General features: G+C 44.3%; 1 protein-coding gene across 1 annotated transcript in view; it reads left to right on the top strand.

The window, feature by feature from the left end:
- fhod1 (formin homology 2 domain containing 1) overlaps positions 1 to 21,189 on the top strand; it is a 47,850-nt gene that overhangs the window by 10,103 nt on the left and 16,558 nt on the right. The window contains exons 3-9 of the mRNA XM_013909099.1: positions 2,593 to 2,657; positions 16,362 to 16,429; positions 18,873 to 18,978; positions 19,879 to 19,973; positions 20,049 to 20,160; positions 20,350 to 20,444; positions 20,522 to 20,803. Coding sequence (XP_013764553.1) covers positions 2,593 to 2,657; positions 16,362 to 16,429; positions 18,873 to 18,978; positions 19,879 to 19,973; positions 20,049 to 20,160; positions 20,350 to 20,444; positions 20,522 to 20,803 — 823 coding nt within the window. The remainder of the gene's footprint in view (positions 1 to 2,592; positions 2,658 to 16,361; positions 16,430 to 18,872; positions 18,979 to 19,878; positions 19,974 to 20,048; positions 20,161 to 20,349; positions 20,445 to 20,521; positions 20,804 to 21,189) is intronic.

Raw genomic sequence — 21,189 nt, 5'->3', positions numbered from 1 at the left:
TATCTGGACCTGGACTCTTCTCTGGCTGAGCAGCGAGACGAGCTGGAGAGCTTCTATGAAGATGTGGCGTAAGAAAAGCTTTAGTGTGTGTGTGTTAGTGTGTGTGTGTGTGTGTGTGTGTGTGTGTGTGTGTGTGTGTGTGTTTATTGGGAACATGACTGCAGCCAAACATGTCATGCAGAGACATGCCGTCCTTGTAACCCCACAAACAGAAAAAAGAAGCACTGGACCCACACAGACCAAAACAAACGCTGTCAACAACATACTGAAGTATTAAAATAAAATAAAAAATAATATGGGGAAAAATAGCCAAGTTAAAATAAAGACAAAGCACATTTTTATCCTTTTATAAAACAATAGTAGTTTACCATTACTCGTAATACACTTTATGTAATTTAAAGTACTATTGTTATTATTCATTTTAATTATGTTCGTATAGCACATGTGTAACATTGATTGTTTAGTAAAAGTTGTTTACACGTTGTCGCGAAATCGATCAATGCAGAGCAGTGTCACAAACCACGGAGGCCCCAGAAAAGTGCAATCAAACAGCCCGGAGAAAAGATCAACATATGTCTTCTGACCAAAATACATGTGGTGGACACTTATAAAGCAGTGGGCCTGACACATTCCTAAATTATATACATGTACTGTAAGCATGCATTGCAGCTATCCTTCTATGTTCTAGTTTCCCTCAGCATGTATCACCTGGACAGTCACGCCAGTGAAGCTTAAGACCCTTAATGAACCGAACATCAGCTCAAAGTAAGCACAGATATGCAATGTGTATAAAATACTTCCAACCGTACTTGTAATAAAAGTTAACTTAATGGAAGGATCCTCATATGAACATCTTCAATAAACAACTGTAATGCAGTATCGATACGGTGAGAAATATTATTAGATGAAACAATGCTGTAAAGAATGTTATCAATGCAGTTATAATGATGCAGATTATATGGCAGCAATAAAAGAATTTCTGTATCTCCACAACGTTTAGTGATAAATAAGTGAAAACAGTTTTTGCCGTCGGGCGCTTTAAACGCTTTGCTCGCTGCAGGCGGCGGCTTCATACTGACCGGCTGCCCGAGAACGTACGTGCCTCAGAGTATAACGATGATGCCCAATTGTGACATCAGCTAAGATGCACTGGAATAGTTTGAGCTTATGCTGTATATACTATACACTCCTGCCAACACTGTCTTTAAAGGTGTAAAACATTCTGGGGGGTTAAAAAAGGCAGGTGTGAAAGTGAGATCACAGGAAGTACCATTTTAAATGTAATTATTGTAATTATTAATGCTATTTTATTTTATATAAAAATAATAATAATTTTAAAATGTACATCTGAAGCTCAGAGGTCCAGAGTGATATTTAGAATCCCTGTGCACGTAAACGTTGTCTGAGTCAGAAACATGGGTTTAAATCACTCTGTATGGCATCATCGCTTTGACCTTCTGTTGACCTTGAAGGTGATATTTTAAATTTTTACTTTTCACATGTTGCCAACAGACAGCACGCTTGTAAGTTGTCGTCAATTTTCAGCCAATAAATCATGAAGTTAACCACAAAGACCTCGGGGGATGGAGGCCATTTTTTAATCAATTGTTAACATGACCCCGCTCGTCACCGATCAAAACTTCGTGTCTACAGACAGGAGCACCAAAAACACAACTTCCTTGGTAGAGGTAATAGAAATATGAATAATCAAAATAATGGCTAAAAGGAGTAGAATTAGTGGGATAAGTTTTCTTCCACTTATCCCATTCAGGGTTAGGAGGCGGTTGAGCCTATCATAGCTGTCACGGGGCAGGAGGCCCGGGACACCCTGGACAGGTCAGTCTGTCACAGGACTAAAGTGCACAGATAACCCTGCACACCTATGGTTGGTTTTCCTAGCCCGATGCAGGTCTTTGGACTGTGGGAGGAAGCTGGGTTCAAATCCAGGCCTCAGACTGGATCTTCTTTCTGTGAAGAATCACATTCATTTCAGTGATGTGGAACTGAAACACATTATAGCTGCTTGGTGACTGTGTGTGTCCAGCAGTGTAAACTGTGCGATGCTGTACGAGCGTCTGAAAAACGTATTCTTCTTTTAGCCTCCAGACAAACACGCCCACCTTTACATCTTCCCTTCTCCTGTTTCTCCTTCTTTCTCGCTCTCATTCTTTCCATACCTTCATGCTGTCGTTCTTTCCATACTCTAATCCCAGCATGCCGCAGTCTGACTGTATGTGGAAACTTAGCTGTTCTGGGATCACCTCAGACCAGCTGTCTGCACACACTGATCACACTGACAGTGGATCAGGACTCCTTGTAGAAGCTTTGTGAAAACTGCACTCAGATCTGATAAAACCCACTTAAACCCACTTTGGAGGTGGTTCTTCCATCATCTTTACTGACTCTGTGTTCTCTCAAATATGCCAACTCGGGACTCTTTGAGTGCCATGTCCCTCTCGTACGATGATTCGATTACACAAAAGTTAATCTGGTTAGATGTCTGTCACGGAGCTGGCTGCTCTGACTGAACCTGAACTCGGAGTCGTGACTGTTTTTTGTTCTGAACTCAAACGGTTTCTTATTTTTCCACAGGAAAGGAAGGAAGCCCATCCTGATTCTGAGGACTCAGCTCTCTGTTCGTGTTCACTCCATCCTGGGTAATTATGTCCTCAGTCTTCTGCTTTACTTTTTCCCTCCGTCCTCTCCTGCAGCACAGGAGTGATGACTCAGGGGAAACTCTCGCCATCTTCCACCACGGTGACGTGTTTCACTCAGCTGGGAGGATTTCCTCCCTCTGAGTCTGCAGCTTAGAAAATACGGCGGTTACTTTCTCCACATGAAGTGGAGCTCAGGTTTAGAGTTTTACTCGGCTGTTGTTTTATTTGTTGAAGGTGCTGAACATCGGGAAAGGTTAGCAGTAGCTCCTCTGAAGCTTGTTTACAGGGATCAGAGGTGTCCTCTGAGCAGGCTGCTGGAAGGCTGAAAGTCTTTAAAAGCTTCATGGTTTTAAGTGCATTTTGGGAAATGTAGTTTCCTGCAGACTGACCCCACAGGGAGCTCACTGCTGCATGTAAATGTGAGTAAGACAGGATTAGCATGACTCTTTTCACTTCAGGCGAGCTCCAACTAAAGTCTGACACTGCAGACATTTTTAAGACCAGAAAAAAATCTCCCATTGAGGTTTCCATGGAAACGGATCGGCTTGAGAAGACGAGCTCCTGTCCGGACTCGTCCTGGTTACGTTTACAACAGGAGGAGGAGCGCGGGCATGTTGAAGAGTGTCAGGACTGTGTTAGGAAATATTGTGGATCTCCTGATGATATCACTCATTTCATCCAGCGCTTTCCTCACAGCAGCCTCGTTTATCGCCCATTTCATCTTCCGAAACGGAATGAAGTCGTGGCTCCTGCTGGTCTCGTTTCAGTCCCGAGGAGTGTATTTGACAAGCGAGAGTAATGCTATCGCGAGTCATGTCGAGGTTAAAGTCGGAGCTTTCTGTGGTTTTTACCGTCTTAGATCCCTGTGGTAACTCGCGCTGAATGCAGGAGCTGGTTGGGATCAGGTTATCTTCAGGCTTTCCATTTCACCTGTACCTTACTAACATGGCACCAGCTATAAACTTAGAGTGCAAACTTGTCAGTGAGCTGTGCATGTACGGAGTTGGTGATGCAGGAAGTATTTAAATGTTCTGATACTTATTGTGTGCATAAAATTAAACTCTTCATCGCTTTCACGCTGCTGAAATCACAGAAACCATCAGGAACACCTGTGCAGTCATCTCCTTTATTAGGCTGCAGGACAGCAAGTTTAAACTGGATCCATTTAAATATTAAGTTTTAGCCGTCACCAGTGGGAGTGTTTACCTCGAATTAAAAGGTTTTGTTTTTTTTTATCTGCTCTGTGCAACTCTGTAATCACCAGATTGATGATTTTCTGCAGTATGAACCTCTGTTACATTTTTATTTTTATGTTCTTTATCGACTTTTTCTATGTCAGTGCTTTCTATCTAACATTCACACATTTGTAGTAACTCTGGGTTAGTATCTTGTCCAAGGATATTTGGCACGCAGACTGGATCAAATCAACCCACCAACCTTCTGGTTAGCAGATGACCTGCTCCGCCTCCTGGGCTACAGCCACCCAGGATGCAGGGATTAGCAGAGAGAGATGATAACCACTATCATCGCACCGTTATCTCAAATATGATTTTAGGTTTTGTCGAGCCAGCTAACGCAAGGAGAGCCTGGCTGTGTTGAACATCAGTCTACCCCTCTGATTTATTTAAATGTTTTCACATAAACCAGTTTACATCTGAGCTCACTGGGAACAAGCGAGTGAAGCGAATCAGTTATCAGTCACGGCAGTATTAGCACTTTCTGTACATCCTGTGCTTTGATTTACCTTTTCATGCCATCTCTAAAAGCTTCCCTTTGCTCTCGTTTCCTCTACTCACTGCGTGTCTGGTTATATTCCTTCCGTGACCTCTGACCTCTGATTGTCAGGGGTGTTGTTGTACCAGTTTTAAACCTCCACAGTCACGTGGAGCAGACCTAAGCATGAGACCTGTAATATGAAGCCTGCTGTTCCTGTTGGTGGTCAGCATGATCAAACCTGTTTGTTTTATTTTCCTCAAAGCTATCAGATAGTATAAGTTTTAAACTTTAAGGTTTCTCATCTGTCAGCACCGTGATGGAAGTGACACACCTACTCGCAGACTTAAAGACGACCTGGCGCGGACTATCAGGATGTGGTGGGGGGGCAAGCACAGAGTAAAGGAAGGCACATTTTGAGGCACTAGCTTGGCATAAGTTTAAAGAAACTGTTGTGCCTTCCTCTAATTAATCGCTGCCAGCGCACCATCCGGTGCACACACTGATGGATCCAAATCAAACACAGCCACCGGGCTGCAGCAGGTGCATGCTGGGTGTGGCTGCGTGCTGAACGGCTCATAGACCGGCTCATGACTGGTAATCATCAGAAATCCCCGAGGAGCTCAGCGAGGGGCAGAGCCTGCAAATATTTAACTTTTTATTGTTTGTAAACAAAGAGGCTGGGTGATCTATTTATACTCTATTGTTTGTTGTTGTTTATAAACGGAGAGCGCGGTTTAAAGTGCTTCAGCCTGCTGCTGATCGTTTAAAGACCGGCTCTCTGGGTTCTGCAGGTTAATGAGTCTCATCTCTGGACACCAGCTGGCTTTTTCTTCTTAGTCATGTTGTTTAATTGTGAGTCAAACAGGAAGTCATTTATGTAACGCTATTAGAGGGCCCTACTAGAATAGCTCTGCATGAGTCGCAGATCATAACCCTCCTTAATCATCTTACATTGGGCCTTGCTCTGTCTGAGTTCATCCTTTGTCTGAAATGAGCCAGTTTAGCCCCGCCCACTTTAAATTAACTTTCTGATTGGCTCTCACTTTCTGGTGTTCAAGTGAAAAAAGAAACATGAACATTAAATGAGGGCATATAAGGACAAGAGATCTGCACCACCTGCTTTTATTGTTGGTCACTTTGTTGTATTTGCTGTCTGTCTGTCAGGAACACATTTGGGGACCCGTTGTCCCGGTTTCCAGCTTTATATTTTTAGTCGCTGACTAGTATATAGTAGCTTTGCATACTTTGCTACTCATAAATAAAATAAAACTTTATTTTATACTGAACCTATCAGTTCATTCTGTCTGAAATAAGCAGTTTTGGCTCCACTGTCTTTAAGAGAACTTCCTGAGGACGATATTACGGACGTCAATATTTCAATATGAGAATGACGTATATGCAAAGAAGTAAATGCATATTAGGCGGGGGTTGTCCATGTTAAAATAAGGACAGTGTCTGTTTATACACCAGAGCAGTTTGTGTAAAATAAATCTGGGCGTTCGTCTTGTAATCGGAAGGTTGCCGGTTCGAGCCCCGGCTCGGTCGTTGTGTCCTTGGGCAAGACACTTCACCTGTTGCCTACTGGTGTTGGCCAGACGGGCCGATGGTGCAATATGGCAGCCTCGCTTCTGTCAGTCTGCCCCAGGGCAGCTGTGGCTACAACTGTAGCTTGCCTCCACCAGTGTGTGAATGTGAGAGTGAATGAATAGTGGCATTGTAAAGCGCTTTGAGGGCCCCGAATAGCACTATATAAATGCAATCTATTATTATTATTATTATTATTATTTATTTCTACAGTTCGATCCTGATGTGGTGTAAATGGAAATTTGGTTGCGTGTTTGCGTTCACGTCGCGGTCTAAAAGCCTCCCTGTGGTTGTTACTTAAAACCTTTCCAGAGTGGTGTACACCAGTGAATACAGACAACATGAAGCAGCTCAAACTGAGCGGATTCACCTCATCTGCACTCTTGCTCTGCGTGTGGCTCATTATTTATTGTTGCTGACTGTGTCTTGGCTTTGGGCACGATGGTCTTCCGAGCCTCTCGGCGGTTCACTGAACACTTCTGTGTTTGTAGCTATTTTCATCCCAGCAGACCAAAGCTCCACTCTGGTTTTGGGGTTTTTATTTTTAGCCCTTTTCTGCCCTTATCTGCGCCTGTGGTGTTGCTGCTCGCAGCAGCTGGACACGCCAGCGTCAGAAAGGACGGAGCCGGAGGTAGAAAGCCTTCGCTTTCATTTTCTTTAAGAGTTTTGAAACAATGCTGGAAAGTTCTGCAGGCAGAGTGAGAAACGGGAGAGACTGTGTTCCAGTCAAATGACCCAGAGGACATCCTGAGACAATCGCACTCATAAACTACACATAACTGTGTTTAGTGGCACTGTGTTTTGCCATAAACTCATCATTAAAATGCATTCTTCAAAAAGCTTCCACCTGTAGATGGAGTAGTTCTGTTCAGAAGACCAGTGAGTCTCTCTGTCGTCTTTGTTTTGCATCATTCTGACTCCAAATTTGTCATTTTCATTTCCTTTAAGGCGTTTTTGAAACAATCAGGTTCTGCAGGCCGAGTGTGAAACGATCTCAGGGGATCCAGTGGCTGTTAAATGACACAGAGGAGCCCTGAGATTCATCAACTGCACTTTTTCCGTTTGTGTCTCTTTAATTGTTATGCATCTTTGTTATTGTGCGTCTTTGAATCTCAGGATCCTGTGAACAGCTTCAGACTTGGGTTGTTGGAGGTTTCCATGTGTTTGTTGAGATCACTGTCCGTTTCTCTGGTAGCTGCTGAGGTCTGACTTCAGTTGGTCAGAATCTCCTCTCCTGGGAAATGCTGAACTTTCCCAGAGTTCCCGCTGTCAGCCACTTATTCCCTCCCTCCTTCCCGTGCTGCCTGGCATGACCCCACCCTTCCTGCTCCGGAGGGGATTTCCCAGAATGTGTACTCCTTGGAACCCTCGCTGTGATTTGTTTGTGATTGTCACTCCAGCGAGGACGGATAGCTCACAGAGCTTACCTTTTGTTTCTCTCTGTAGAACCAGTCTTATTAGACTGAGAATGATCCATTTCTTTATCTGCTTCTTTATGAAGTAAAATAGCACTGCAACACGACTGTTCTGGGATCAGTTTGAAGCCCACAGGAGGAGATTAACACATTACGAGGATGCCACGTCCTTCCACTGGGACCCTCGGAGGGTTCAGACCTGGTTTCAGGGTTTAGGTTAGACACAGATTCAGGTTTAACTTTGCCAACTACTGTAAAACTTACAGGTAAAAACATGTATGTGTTTCTTTTTGTTCACCTGTCTCAACCTGAACCTTAAAGTCACATCCTGACAAGACTCTACATGAAGCTCATAGTGCCATTTTTCCACCAATGCTGTGTGTCTGTCTCTGTCCTGTTGGCTCGCGGCGTGATGATGTCATCAATAATGCACTGACTGTGCTTCCTTCCCTGCTTTGTGGCGGCTGCTTGGATGTTGACACACTTACTTGGCGTTCCTGATCATGAGTTCAGATCACATTTTGTTTATTACCAAATCTTCTAAAACTGCTTCTCTGTAAAGTCCAAGATGACGTCTTTGACTTTGTGAGAGGAAAATGAAAAAGCATCAAAGATTCAGAGGGAAAAAAATCAGCAGATATGTCACTTAAAAATAAAATGTTTATTTCATAATAATTGTACATTTCAAACAGAGTCTGGGCTGTGTCAGCTCTAAATATACTCTGAGGTTTGCAACCAGCCATTGTTTCCTTCTTGCAAAGAGTCTTTGTCGATGTCAGAAATAGAATAAAGTGCCACTCAGTCCACCCAGTCATCAGAAAAAACAATGGCAAAGGAAAAACATCAAATCTTCACATCTGCAAAGCTAAAAACATCCCAGAAGTGAATGTTAGCCTGATATCATCTCAGAGTTTGCCCATTAAATTCATTAAACTCCCGTCTTTACTTCCTTGTTGGATCTTTTGTCTATACGAAGTTAAAAAATTAGGAACGTGTCCCTGTTTCCAAAACCCAAAAATGTTCAGTTACCTGTCACGTGGGACCAAAAAAGCATTAAATGTTATTGTCAAGAAGCTAAACACAATTATTTGACTCCTTCCAGCTGATTGACGAGCTGATTGTCTCTCGGGGAAATCCTTTTCTTCTAGTTTAAGCAAAGTTATTTGAATCGTGTTCAGCGTGAGCTCCACGCCATGCAGTCAGGAGAAAACTACAATCATGGCTTCTCTGAGATCACATGCCTTTGCTTATATTGATACTTTTTATAGTAAATTATGCTTTTGAAGATTTCAGTTAGCTTCTTCCCTTTTGGGCTTGGACTCAATTAGCAACGCTGACACTAACAGGAAATACCACGCTGAGATAATGTAGCTCACTTCCTGTCTCCACAGGACAAACACAGGAATCCTTCCCAGTGTCCCTCTGTTTCAGTCATCGCTATCATGCTCGTTAATCAGCTCAACGAGGGCCCTGCTGTTGCAGTCTGATGGGCTTTATTTATGAGGAACGCTTGAAAAATAAATCTCTAGAAATGTGTTTTTGTCTCCGACAGACGGATGTAAACAAGCTTTATTTACACAAAACAAGAATCGCTCGTGCTCTGCTGCATCTGCTCGCTGCTGCCGGAGAGAAACGTCAACACACCGAAAGCACCGTTTGACCTCTTCCCATTGTGTCCCTCTGCCTGTCTGACGTTTCCTTCGACTCAAAGGAGACTCTGATGGTCGTTAGTGAATGCAGTTCTTCAGATCCGTGGTTCCGGCCTGCTGTATCCGCATTCATGCAGATGCACTGATTAACACTTCAGTGGGCCTGATTCACAGGGAGGAAGGTGACATTTACCAGGGAATAAACAGAGAAAATCAAACAAAAGCAGCTGAAGGAAACAAGACAAACTTCTGTGAAAGGGACCCGACTCACTGCTTCAGCTGGACTGCTGAATGACCGTCAAACCAAATGTGCCATTTTTGAGAAGTTACTAAAGCCGACGTGGTGCACAGCAAATTGGAGCCTGAGCAGGGAATCCAGCATGCTAATGTGAAAGAGCACGGGGTGTGAACCGGAGACTGCAACACTGCCTCTGCTCCAAAGTGCCGTAATCACACAAACATGAAAAGAACTTTTCCAGATGATAAAATATGTTTTGTAAAATTCGGGACTTCAGGACAGACCGGACAGCAAGCCTGTCAGTTACAGCTTGTTCCACAGAGACTTAGTCATTTTACGTTATCATTATACCGTGTTCATATTACTACTAGACAGACCCACAGTTACAGTCTGCATTGCACTGATGTCTCTGTGAATCTGCACATCAGGCTGGACTGTAGATTTAAAGCAGTGCTATAAATCAAGCTTCAGATTTGGCCTCATATTAACATGTCTGACTTCTTAAAGACTTCAAGAATATTAAACCTTAAATTTGATTCATAAAGTTGTAAATAATGTTTCCAGTCTGCTGTTTCAGTCTAAACCTCACGATCATATAAAACAATGTGAATAGTTTGTAGCTAAAAACCAACAGACATCCAGTGAGACAGTTCTGTAGTTCTTACATTCAACTCTTAAAATGCTTTTTTTGTAAATAAAATCCAACAAAATAAGAGCTGAAATGTGTCTGAGGTTCTCAGTAAGTTTCACATCAGGTCAGACGGATGTAAGCAAACCAGTGGGTCAGCTGATTTTAATTTATTTTTTTTGTATTTCACCTGTTTATTTATTTCCCTGCTGCCAGCGTGAGGGTGAAACAGACTTGAAATGATTTTCTGTTTGTCAGAACGAGTTGGTCTGATCTTGGTGGAAAAGCAACATGAATCCTTCGCCCTTCACGCAGTCTAAGTGTGGGAGTTCAGTCAGGACGGAGGAATTTCAGCAGCTGCGTCTGCGCTGCATCATAGAGCAGTTATAGCTCTCTATAATCCCGGCACGTTCCCCCCTCGGTGCTCGGCCGCGGCAGTGAAACTGTGGCTGTCTGGTGGCCATCTTGGGTCAAAGATGGGTGTCTGAGTGACTCGCGGTCCTCTGAGAGACAGAAGTAACTTTAAGCGTTTTATCTTGAGCTGCTGTCAACAGGTGCTGACGTTCTCAGTGACAACAAGTAATCTTGGATAAGCTACGAGGAGCTCACACGTTTTCACCTGATACACAGCATGTCGTGTGCTTCGTTACATCGAAGCGCTGCAACAGTTGCAGATACACACGAAAGCTGTATACAGCAGACTGAACGGTTCTTTAAACTCAGGTCCAAAGCAGGACCGTGTCCACTGCACACATCAGATTAAAAACGCCTTCAAAAGTCTTTGGAGCTAAATGGCATGCAGCATTAAATGGCTCACAAGTCGTAGCTGTTTGTTAGCTCAGCAGGTTTAAAGGGCTGATCTGAGGTCAGTGCAGGAGAACTGCTCCAGTTCGCTCCTTCATCTCTTCATCACGTTAGAAATGTGATGGAAAGCTGTTTATATGTGTGATAAACTGCAGGTGCAGACACAACCTCATTTCCTGTGCAGACAGGAAGTAGAAAGATATAATTAGAGATGGAACCACTTCCTCGTTGCTATAACAGATCAATACTTTTGCTCCATAATAGAAGGAAATATTAAGTACTGATTCTGGATAGTAAACAGAGCAAACGTGAGAGAAAGAAACTGCTGGTTACTCAAACGGGCTCCATGATATTTTGGGATTTTTAGCTGTAACTCAGTCATGAAGTCATTCTAGCGGAGTGCCAAAAATAGAAATGTAGAGAAAATAAGCAGGATTAAATGCATCCCATCAATCATCGCAAGGCATTGATTGTTGGCTTTATTTTGGCGGGGTTGTATTGTTCTGTTAGTATTTGCAGGAAGTATTTGTTGTTTGTTGGGCGCTAAAGCTGACCAGCTTTTTAAATGAACAGATAATTAAAACCTGCAGCCTGCTTTGCTTTTTTTTACCATCCTTAAATATCTGACTGTGGATCTACCAGCTGCGTGTCGGGTAGATCCACAGTAACGTTGCTTAAAAGTGTTATTTATTACTGCCAGGAACGGAGATCGGCACATTACAGGTGAAGTGTTTTCTGGGTGGAAGTTGTGTGGCTTAAGTTACTTGGTTGTTGTTGTTGGGGGGGGGGTACTGAAATACTAATGCGAAAAATGACGAGGGGCTGTGACTTCCCGTTGATCCTGTTCGTGTCGCCGGGCAGGTTTCAAGGTCACTGACAGGGTAAGCGAGTCTGTAGAGGCTTGCAGGTCTGACTGCACTCAGGTGTGACTGCAGCTTTGTGGGAGAGGCGGTTGGACTGTATTTGACTCAAATTGCGTCTTCCACATTTGTGTTGGGTTTCCATGTAACTGTGCAGGCAGCCACCTGATGGTTATCTTTGTTAATGGTCTGCAGCGGTGCAGTGCTTCCAGAGGGCGGACAGCCCAGTCTGACCCGGGTCAGAACATTACCTGAGTCTTAATGTGAGCTACAGAACTGCAGCTCGCTGTGTCAGTAAACAAGCCTGGCTTTCTCTGCTGACTCTCTGAGTTCAGGATTCATGCTCTTAGTACGCCTCCAGCCTGCTGCTCCCCACTCTGCCTCTTCAGCATTAGGCTAACATATTGTTGGTGGGATCAAGTACAGGAGCATGTTGGGCCTGAGCTGTGACACAGGGCGGCGTCTGATTTTCATGGTCTTCCTCAGCCAGTCATTAAAAATATGACACGTCTTCTAATATTTGTAGTACATAATTAAAAGTATTGAACGCACACATAGGTGAGAGCACAGCCTGGATCACGTGACCCTGAATCCTCCCTTACTTATGCTGCAATATGTGTAGGCTGCTGGCGGCTTCCCATGATGCACTGCTTCTTTTTCACTCTATGAGCTTACACACCAGTCTGCATGTAATCATCAGTTATTATTCATCTCTAGCTCTCTTCCACAGACTGTCTTCCTTCTCTCACCCCAACCAGTCACTTCAGATGGCCCCGCCCCTCCCTGAGCCTGGTTCTGCTGGAGGTTTCTTCCTGTTAAAAGGGAGTTTTTTTTATTCCCACTGTCACCAGAGTCTTTGCTCATAGGGGGTTATTTGATTGTTGGGTTATTCTTTGTATTATTGATGGGCAGGGGTGTCCAACTCCAGTCTTCGAGAGCAAGACCAGTATTGGTTCCCTCAGCAAACTGGAGCTAGAGTGGCTCCTGTGACTCTGTGGTGAAGCGAACACTCACCCCTCTGACATCATCTTTTTTTATTTTTGGCTCTGTGGTGAAACACTGGAGCGGTTGTGAAATATTTTAGGACTTGTTTCCATTCAGCTCCATCTTTGTCATCCCAGATGTGCAGACTGACTCTGGGCTGATTGGAGCCTTTGTTTTAAGCCTCAGAGCTGCAGGAGGCCGTCGGGGCGGACGTTGGTAAAGCTCCTCAGATTGAGCTTTATTTGTGTTCGTGTCCGCTGACAGGAACTCAGCAGCGGCCCCCTCCCCCCGCCTGCCTGTGTCTGCACCTCTGTAATCTCCCTCATTCTGTTTGTCTGAAATATCACCAACTATTCATCTGTCAGCTGTAATTTAGTTTGAAATGATAAGTCGCCTCTGCCCACTGAGGAGTTTCAGTTGAGCCTCTGAAAGACGAACACACCAGCTGCAGCTTTAATGTGAGACACAGGAGCAAAGTTTGGGGAAGAACAAATCATCTCACTGCAAACCATCAGAGATCGGTGACCGAGTAACAGAGGGACTTCTACAGGAGGTGTTACTTGTCCTGGTTCTGATTCTCCTATCATTGTGCACGTTGGTTACCAACCAGAAGCTCCTAAAGAAATCAGGGTCACAGTATGCTGTAACCAGCTGACCAATCAGAACAGCTGGAGCTTTTCATGTGTCGCCTTAAAGAGACAGGAGCTAAGATAAGAGATGCCCCCTGAGCGTGACCATTCAGGTTTATCTTCTATATCTGTACGCATCCGCGACAGAAAATAGTCCCGAATTACAGTCATGTCCAAGATTTTGTGGCCATTTTTGCCTTTTGGACACCTGCATAGTGGATTTTTTTTTTCTTTTTCTAAATAAATTAAGATGTCACCTTTAAATTAAGCAGTTTAGTCGAAGTAGTGCTGGTAGCTGGTAGAAGCTTTCAAAGCTTCATAATATTTCTGGTGGAAACCCCACTGTCAACTCTGTCACCATCTTAAAACCAGGACTCGCAACAAACACACAACATCCTCTATCTTGTTGTTGTGATTGTTGCCATGCCAACTGCAGGCTGGCTATTACATCGTACAAACTCAGTGCAGATGCAAACCGATGAAAGTGGCCGTTGCAGGTGTGTGTCCTCACTTTCCCTGCAGGTGTCGGGAATCGCTCCTGCGACGCTTTCTTCTGATCGTGCTGACGAGCAGCTTTTCTGGATGGCTCTGTCAGATTTAGAAATGTCACGCCGTCCGGTGAAATATTTCTCCAGCTGTTTAACATCAGGCTGCAAAGCTGTTCGTCACAAGTTTCTATTAAGCCCCTGTTATTTCTGCAGGGCTGGCGTCACTGTAGCGCCGAGGGCGATGGAGGAAATGTGTCTCCACGCTCGTCCACCTGACATCCGTCTCCGTCTGAAGAGAACTCTGTGCACGATTGTGTTTTGATAACATGCAAACATCCCTCATCATTAAAGAGGCACTTAACTGTCTGACGTGTAAACACTGAACTTCCTTGTTTTGGTTAGATGTCATAGCTGCCAGCCAATCACACTTGTATAAAATCGATCAGTCAGTATTTGTGCACGAGCGGCTGCTGGTGATCGCGGGCCATTCAGGAGTGATTTATGTTTATGTGGCTGTAGCGACGTACACCTTCCGTGACTTCCTCCCTCTGCGATAGGCCCTGGTTACTGCGTGTTTCTATTTATTTCTGTTTCATATCCTTTTTTTTTCCTTGCTTTGATTTGTGTTCCAGAGTCAGTTTCTCATGAACTCTTATAATCAGTTCTGTTTCTCTACTTTCACTCAAACTGTCTCCAGTTTATTTAGCTTCAGCATCAGATTGAGATTATTTCCCAGAGCTCTTGAGGAATAGAGGAGACGTCTCTGAGCACGATGCTGATACGTTTCTAATGTCCCAGACAGTGTTGACCTTTAAGGTCAGTACTCTGAGTGGACACACAAATCGCATTGCAACCAAAAGTGTCTGACTGGTATATAACAGATGCACGCAGCTCTCAGGTGCATGCGAGACCGAAGCACAAACTTCTTAGACGAGCTGTAACAGAAAGCAGACTTATTGTCAGATAATTGCTCCTAAAACATGGTGTGGAGGCCCGGTTCAGAGGTGTAGCAGTTACAGCTCCCTGTATCATCACAGCGGCACAATCAAAGCAGCCAAGCCCTTAAATGTAAGATTTGACCAAAACAGGTGTTTTTAAAAAGGTCCTGTTGTGATTAAAGTGGAAACTATGCATTTATTTTGTACCAGGCTATAAATATGCCTTTTAATGCTGAAGTTGGATTTTTTTGGGAGTCTGTGGGGATTGACTCATTTTTGGTGCCAGTCTCAAGAGGCCTGAGCCTGAAGGTTCACACGTGGTTACGAGGCCGCCTGCAGGACAGGGGGCAGTGTTTCCACAACCTGCAGTGGTCCAGTCAGACTCTGGAAACCAGTAAAACCTGAACATATTAATTATGGTTCTGCTGTAAGAAAAAAGCTAAGGCTCCATCTAATGGGAGATTAAAAAAATAAATAAAAAGTAGAAAGGAAGTCCTCTCCCGGCTCCCCAAAACAAGGTCAGAACACAGATTTATGGGGTCATTGGTGTCACCAAAGAGGACACGGGATTGGTTCAGCTTGTTTGTAATTAGGATTATGAAGCGATTTGCATGAAATTTTCTGAGAAGTCTGTCTTGGTTACATTGTAGCTGATTCAGAGCCAGATATTGACTTTGATCTTTAATTTTGTGTTACAGTTTCATAAATTCACAGAAGAAGGTAACGAAAAATTGTGAGACGTCAGTTTGATGCTTTTTGACGCCATTTGCATCTGTCGTGGAGGAAAATTTGAGCCTTGGTGGAGCTTTGCATACAGGTGGATGACAGTGTCGCTGACCGACCATGACCATGAAACTGAGCAGAGACTAGTGCAAGCTCACTCCTATAGACTGAGTGCTGTTTACAACTGAAACAGCAGTTACTGGCTAACACGGGCAGAATGTCAAGTTTCACACAGAAATTCCAAAGTGTGCTTAAAGGCAGAGCATGCAACTGAAACTGCAGGGGCTCACTCATTCATTCTGGTTGTAAGATGCTTGTGGTTGGTGCACTGAGCAGTGGAAATGGAGTCAGAAAACGCACATTTTAATTGAGCTTTTTAATGAGTGTGGTCTCTTCTGCTGTAGCTTCTTTGCACCACCTGCTGTTTGTTTGATGAACTGCAGGTTTGTTTGTTTTCTGATTGCTCGTGTTTGTGTTGTCGTGGACCTGAGAGTCCTGATCTGACCTGACTCAAATTTCAGAAACCTGCACCACTCCTCCTGGATTAAAGAGATCTGTACGTGCACATCACCTGCACAGGTGTAGTCTGTGTTTAAGAGCAGTAAAGACGCTTAATGTTCATCTAAGTGGAAATCAGTCATTCCTGCTCAGCTCTCTGCAGAGATTCACTGTGTTTAAATGAAAGTAAAAGGAGTGTTTGAGGATTTTGTGCAATTGATGATATTTGAACGATATTTTGGTTTAGATTCACTTAAACTGTTGTGTCATCAGAAATGAGGCTTTTCTTTTGAACGGCTACATTTCAAACATACCATTGATACTGAGAAAATCAGAGGCTGTGGTAGGGGGTAAAAAAACTGGAAATTGTTGTTTTTAGCCCCCCCATCTCCATCCTCTGTTTAAGGGAAGCTTTGTAGGTTAAGTTAGGTTAAGTACTAAGTGCTGTGCTTAAAACTTGAAGTCAGGCTTGTGGTACTTCCACAGTATTGACGTTTTTATGTCACCACTGGTTATGAAGTGACTTCCTGCATCTGTCCTTGTGTTTCAGAGAAACTTTACAACTCCCAGGGTCCAGAACTCCGGCGGTCCCTCTTCTCTCTCAAACAGCTCTTCCAGGTAACACGCTCACCTGTCAGAACCATACTTCTCGTTTAAGCACAGCTCAGCTTACACTCACGTGAAATGATTTTACCGTGTTTTCCGCACTATAAGGCGCACTTAAAATCCTTTAATTTTCTCAAAAATCGACAGTGCGCCTTATAATCCGGTGCACCTTATGTATGAATTCTGGTTGTGCTCACTGACCTAGAACCGATTTTTTGTGCTACACGGCGCTTAACAATCTGTCAAATGTTTTGGTAAGACTTTAGTAAGCTAGGAGCTGCACTGCTTGATGGATTGTCAGAGCACTACAGCTACCATAGTCAGGAGTCTCCCAGAGTAATCTGGGTCCTAAACTCCGTCCTTTCAGGTCCAAAACACTGCAGCATCACTGAAAGGTAAAACCTGTGCAATTTCTTTTGTCTTTAATAAAATGATCAGCGTTGCTGCTCTACCAGGTGTAACAATTAAGTTTAACATCCAGGCATCCATGAAAACAGAATTTATTCAATTTAATGGAGTTAGACGTTGGCAGGAAGTTAACTCGCTAGCTTCCACCTAAGCATGATATAGCATGTTCTGACTGAGAGATTTGTGAAACAATTCAAACGTACAGCTCTGCTATCACTTCCAACATAAATGAAGACAGGAAACTAAACAGCAGTGACGTTTGTAGGGTTACTGAAGTTGGGCTAGCTGGTATATAATGATGTGCTACGTGATCGCTAGCAACACAGCTATGTTAGCATAACATAAACGCAGTGAAGCTGGAGGACGAACACCAACACTTTTCCACTGGATAAAAGTGAACTCGAGGGTTCCCGATGGTTAGGGACAAATGCAATCACATGGCAGGATGCTGTAAACGGACCAAACTTCAGTCAGGAGAACAACTGAGATTATTCATCCACAATACCAGGTTAGTCATTAATATACTGCAACAACATGGGAATAGAGCAGCTGCCAGAGAATTCAGCATTAATGAATCAATGGTACAGAAGTAAAAGAAGCAAAAAGAACAAGTTGAGTAAAGTTGACTTATCTGACTGTTTTGTTTTGCTTAATGTGCCTTATAGTCCAAAAAATACTGTACTTCTTTTCAGCTGAGGTCGTGATTGCATTCGTCTAGTACAGCGGTCCCCAACCCCCGGGCCTCGGACCGGTACTGGTCCATGAGTCTTTGGTACCGGGCCACGAGAGTTGAGGCTCAGGTGTGAAATGTCTGGTTTTCAGGGTTTTTATCAGTTTTCAGCGTTATTTTGTTATCGTTTTTATCGTTAACTCGGTTTTCCTGGGTCTTTTTACGTGTGTTATAAATAAATCTCCTTTTTTTCAGTACCGGTACTAGTTTTATTTTGTTGTATTTATCCGCGACACCTTAAAGGCCGGTCCATGAAAATATTGTCGGGCATAAACCGGTCCGTGGCGCAAAAAAGGTTGGGGACTAGTCTAGTAGTCTGAGCTAGAGCCTGGGAGACGCCTGTACCTGTTGTTTGCTCTGTGGCTGTAGTTTTAGTTTCTCTGGTTTCTATGTGGATTTTTTTAGGTTTATTCTGATTAACATTAGAAAAAAAAACTCCTCTAAAAGTGGAAATAATTAATGGCAGCCACCTGATGTAGTGTCTTTGGCTAACGATGATGTAAAAACGTCTTAAATGCAAACCAGCTGTTTAAAGCTTCAAACAAAAATTCGAACAACCCTCTCGGATCTGTTTATCCTGCATGATTAAAGGAAATGGGTCACACAGGTCACACTGCTGCTGGTTCCTGTAATATCTGGTAATTATGAGACAGTCTTCAGATTTCTTCAGTGGCCGTTGGCATGAATGTTGTAACTGCAGCTGACTCTGACACAAAGTCAGACTCACAAGAACGCACACGTTAGGAAAACAAGTGACTGCAGGAGCTGAGTTTGGTGTTCCTGATCAAAGTTCATCAGCGAGTGGCTTCCTACTGCTCGAGGCCACTTCGAGGCATAACAATACACTTCAACACCACGTTCCCACACTTGCCTTCCCCACGCTGCAGCACTGGCATTTTAAAGGCAAAATATGAGGAAATATTTGATTATTATATGAGAAACTGGCTTCACCCTGAGAAGCAGCTGCAGGGACATCCTGTTTCTATATTAATCCATCAGCAAAGATAATATAAACACATACAGCACAAAAGTCACATGAGCCATATCTGTGAAACGACAGACTCTGAAGGTCAGCACATAAACTGGCCTGAAGTTCTTGAGATTAACTGTTGACATATTAATGTGTTGCTTCATGCTTCTGTCTGTGCGAGCTGTTGTTACCTGTGAGGAGCCGCTGCCTTGCAGGCTAACCTCAGGGAACGAAGGTCTGACTTCAGTATTAAAAACAAGCTGCAGTGTGACTGCCTCTGCAGCAGGAGCTCCGTCTCTGTAACACCGGCTGGAACGGTCTCCTAAACGAGTCTTTTCTGTCTGTAGGATGATAAAGACCTGGTTCCAGAGTTCGTGGCCTCTGACGGGCTGACGTGTTTCATTAAAGTCGGGGCGGAGGCCGACCACAACTACCAGAACTACATCCTGAGAGGTGAGACTCCACCGACTCTGAGGATTAAAGGGAGGCTGTGAAACCTTTGAATGTTTGCGTGTGCACAGAGATGCTCAGAGCACAGAGGTCAATCACATAAGGCGAAAAAGCATTTGTAAATCCCAAAAACGCTCCTCTAACTTCATCGTGCCTGAGCTGTCACACGGCTGAACACAGATCTGTGAGAAGCCTGTCTGAAGCAGATATTCACTCAGTGAACGTGCCTGATGTGAAGGTTTGTGTTTAACTGTAGGACTATTTAGTTAACGCAGCTCATAATCCTGCAGGTAATCCACCTGCTCGGGCGTTTAGGAGATCTACAGTGACACAGGAACATTAACACCAGCTTCAGTTTAACAGGAAAATTGATTTAGTTAAATTTAATATCAGAAGGTTACAGTAGACGAACTCGAATATTGGTTCAGTTGATGCAAAGTGTAGATGTGTGTTGTGTGTTTTTTAATGGTGAGATTTGCTGGAAAGCTTACTGAGGTTACTTTGAATTACAGCATTTTGGATCAGCTGGAAGCTTTTAGTATAACTGGAAAAGGAAAAACAAGCCCAGAAGCACAAATGTGTAAATTATTGTGTCAGCTGCAGCACTTTCTGCCCGGCAGGCACAATTTCACCCAAATGACAGGAACGCAAACAGTGGCAGCAGTGAAACTTGGCGCTTTCGCTGGGAACGTGCCGACGGCGCCAGCGCAGAAGCGCAGACCTGGGGCCGCGTGCTCGGATCGGCGCATGCTCTCGTGTTCGGTCAGAATGGAAACGGAGCTTCGGCTTCACAAGTCCAGCAAACCCACAGAAAGCTGAGTCAGCGCTGCAGATTATAGTCTGCAGCTGCTGGAGCCTCCTGTGGAAACGCCAGCGCTCATCCATCTGTCTGTGTGTCCTCAGCTCTCAGTCAGATCATGCTGTTTGTGGACGGCATGAACGGAGTGATCAACCACAACGAGACGGTGCAGTGGCTGTACACGCTGACGGGAAGTTCGGTGAGTCCTCGGACCTCAGAGCAGCGGTGCGACGCCACCTGCTGGTCAAACACTCAACACGTTTTTCTGTTTTAGTCTCGCCTGGTGGTGAAAACTGCCCTGAAGCTGCTCATCGTCTTCGTGGAGTACTCAGAGTCCAACAGTCCTCTGCTCATCAGAGCCGTCAACACCGTGGCTGGACAGAGAGGTGCGCACAAAAACGCAGATGATGGTTTTATGTAAGATCACATATAACCGGTCTGTAACGTTTACTCTCATTAGCTGCTCCATGTGACCTATCACCTCTTCCTCTGACGGATGCCCTGAATGTGACGTGGGTAGCTTCACCAGGTGCTCAGCCGTATGATGATCAGGTGTTTTTGTGTGTGTCTGGCAGCTGTGAAGCCATGGAGTTATATGATGGAGGTCCTGGAGGAGAGGAACGGCGCCGACACGGAGCTGCTCGTGTTTGCCATGACACTCATCAACAAGGTAAGCAAAATTTCCAAATGTAAGCGAGAAGGTCAGAAGTTGGGAAGTACAAACTCACTCCTCCGTGTGCTTCTCAGACTCTGGTGGCGCTCCCGGACCAGGACTCGTTCTACGATGTGACGGACAAGCTGGAGCTGCTGGGGATGGAGGCCGTCATCCGCAAACACATGAACAACAAGGGGACGGAGCCAGACCTGCGGACGCAGTTCACCATATACGAGGTAACGACGAGAAACGGGGATTTAAATACATTTCCATTTTTGAGGAACACGTGCTGCCTCCAAACAGACGTCTTTTTCAGTGAAAGTCTCGGTGAAAGCGCCCTGCCAGCAGGTCCTGAGTGCTACAGCTGCCCTGCTGTAGTTCAACCTTTAAAAACATTTACTGTTATCAATAAAAAATCGTGGCTCCATCTCGGCTTTCTTTGCATTTTGCACAACATCCCAACATTGAGTGCTGATACGGCGAGATTTAGGATGTGTGTGCACAGTGATGCCGCTTCAGTGTGTAACGAGCAGCAATCGCAGGATTTATGGCGCTAATATGAGAAGCATTGAATTTATGAGCCGCACGTCTGTAACCAGCACCATCATCATTCAGTCATGTGACTTCTGTTACCCCTTATATGAGGGATCTTAGAGCATGCTCAGTCTTTCTTTGTGTGTGTGTGTGTGTGTGTGTGTGTGTGTGTGTGTGTGTGTGTGTGTGTGTGTGTGTGTGTGTGTGTGTGTGTGTGTGTGTGTGT

Source organism: Pundamilia nyererei, unplaced genomic scaffold, assembly GCF_000239375.1.
Source record: "Pundamilia nyererei isolate P.nyererei 1_Seehausen unplaced genomic scaffold, PunNye1.0 scaffold00019, whole genome shotgun sequence".
Taxonomy (NCBI): domain Eukaryota; kingdom Metazoa; phylum Chordata; class Actinopteri; order Cichliformes; family Cichlidae; genus Pundamilia; species Pundamilia nyererei.
The sequence above is the reverse complement of the archived record's forward strand: the minus strand, read 5'-3'. Positions and strand labels throughout refer to the sequence as shown.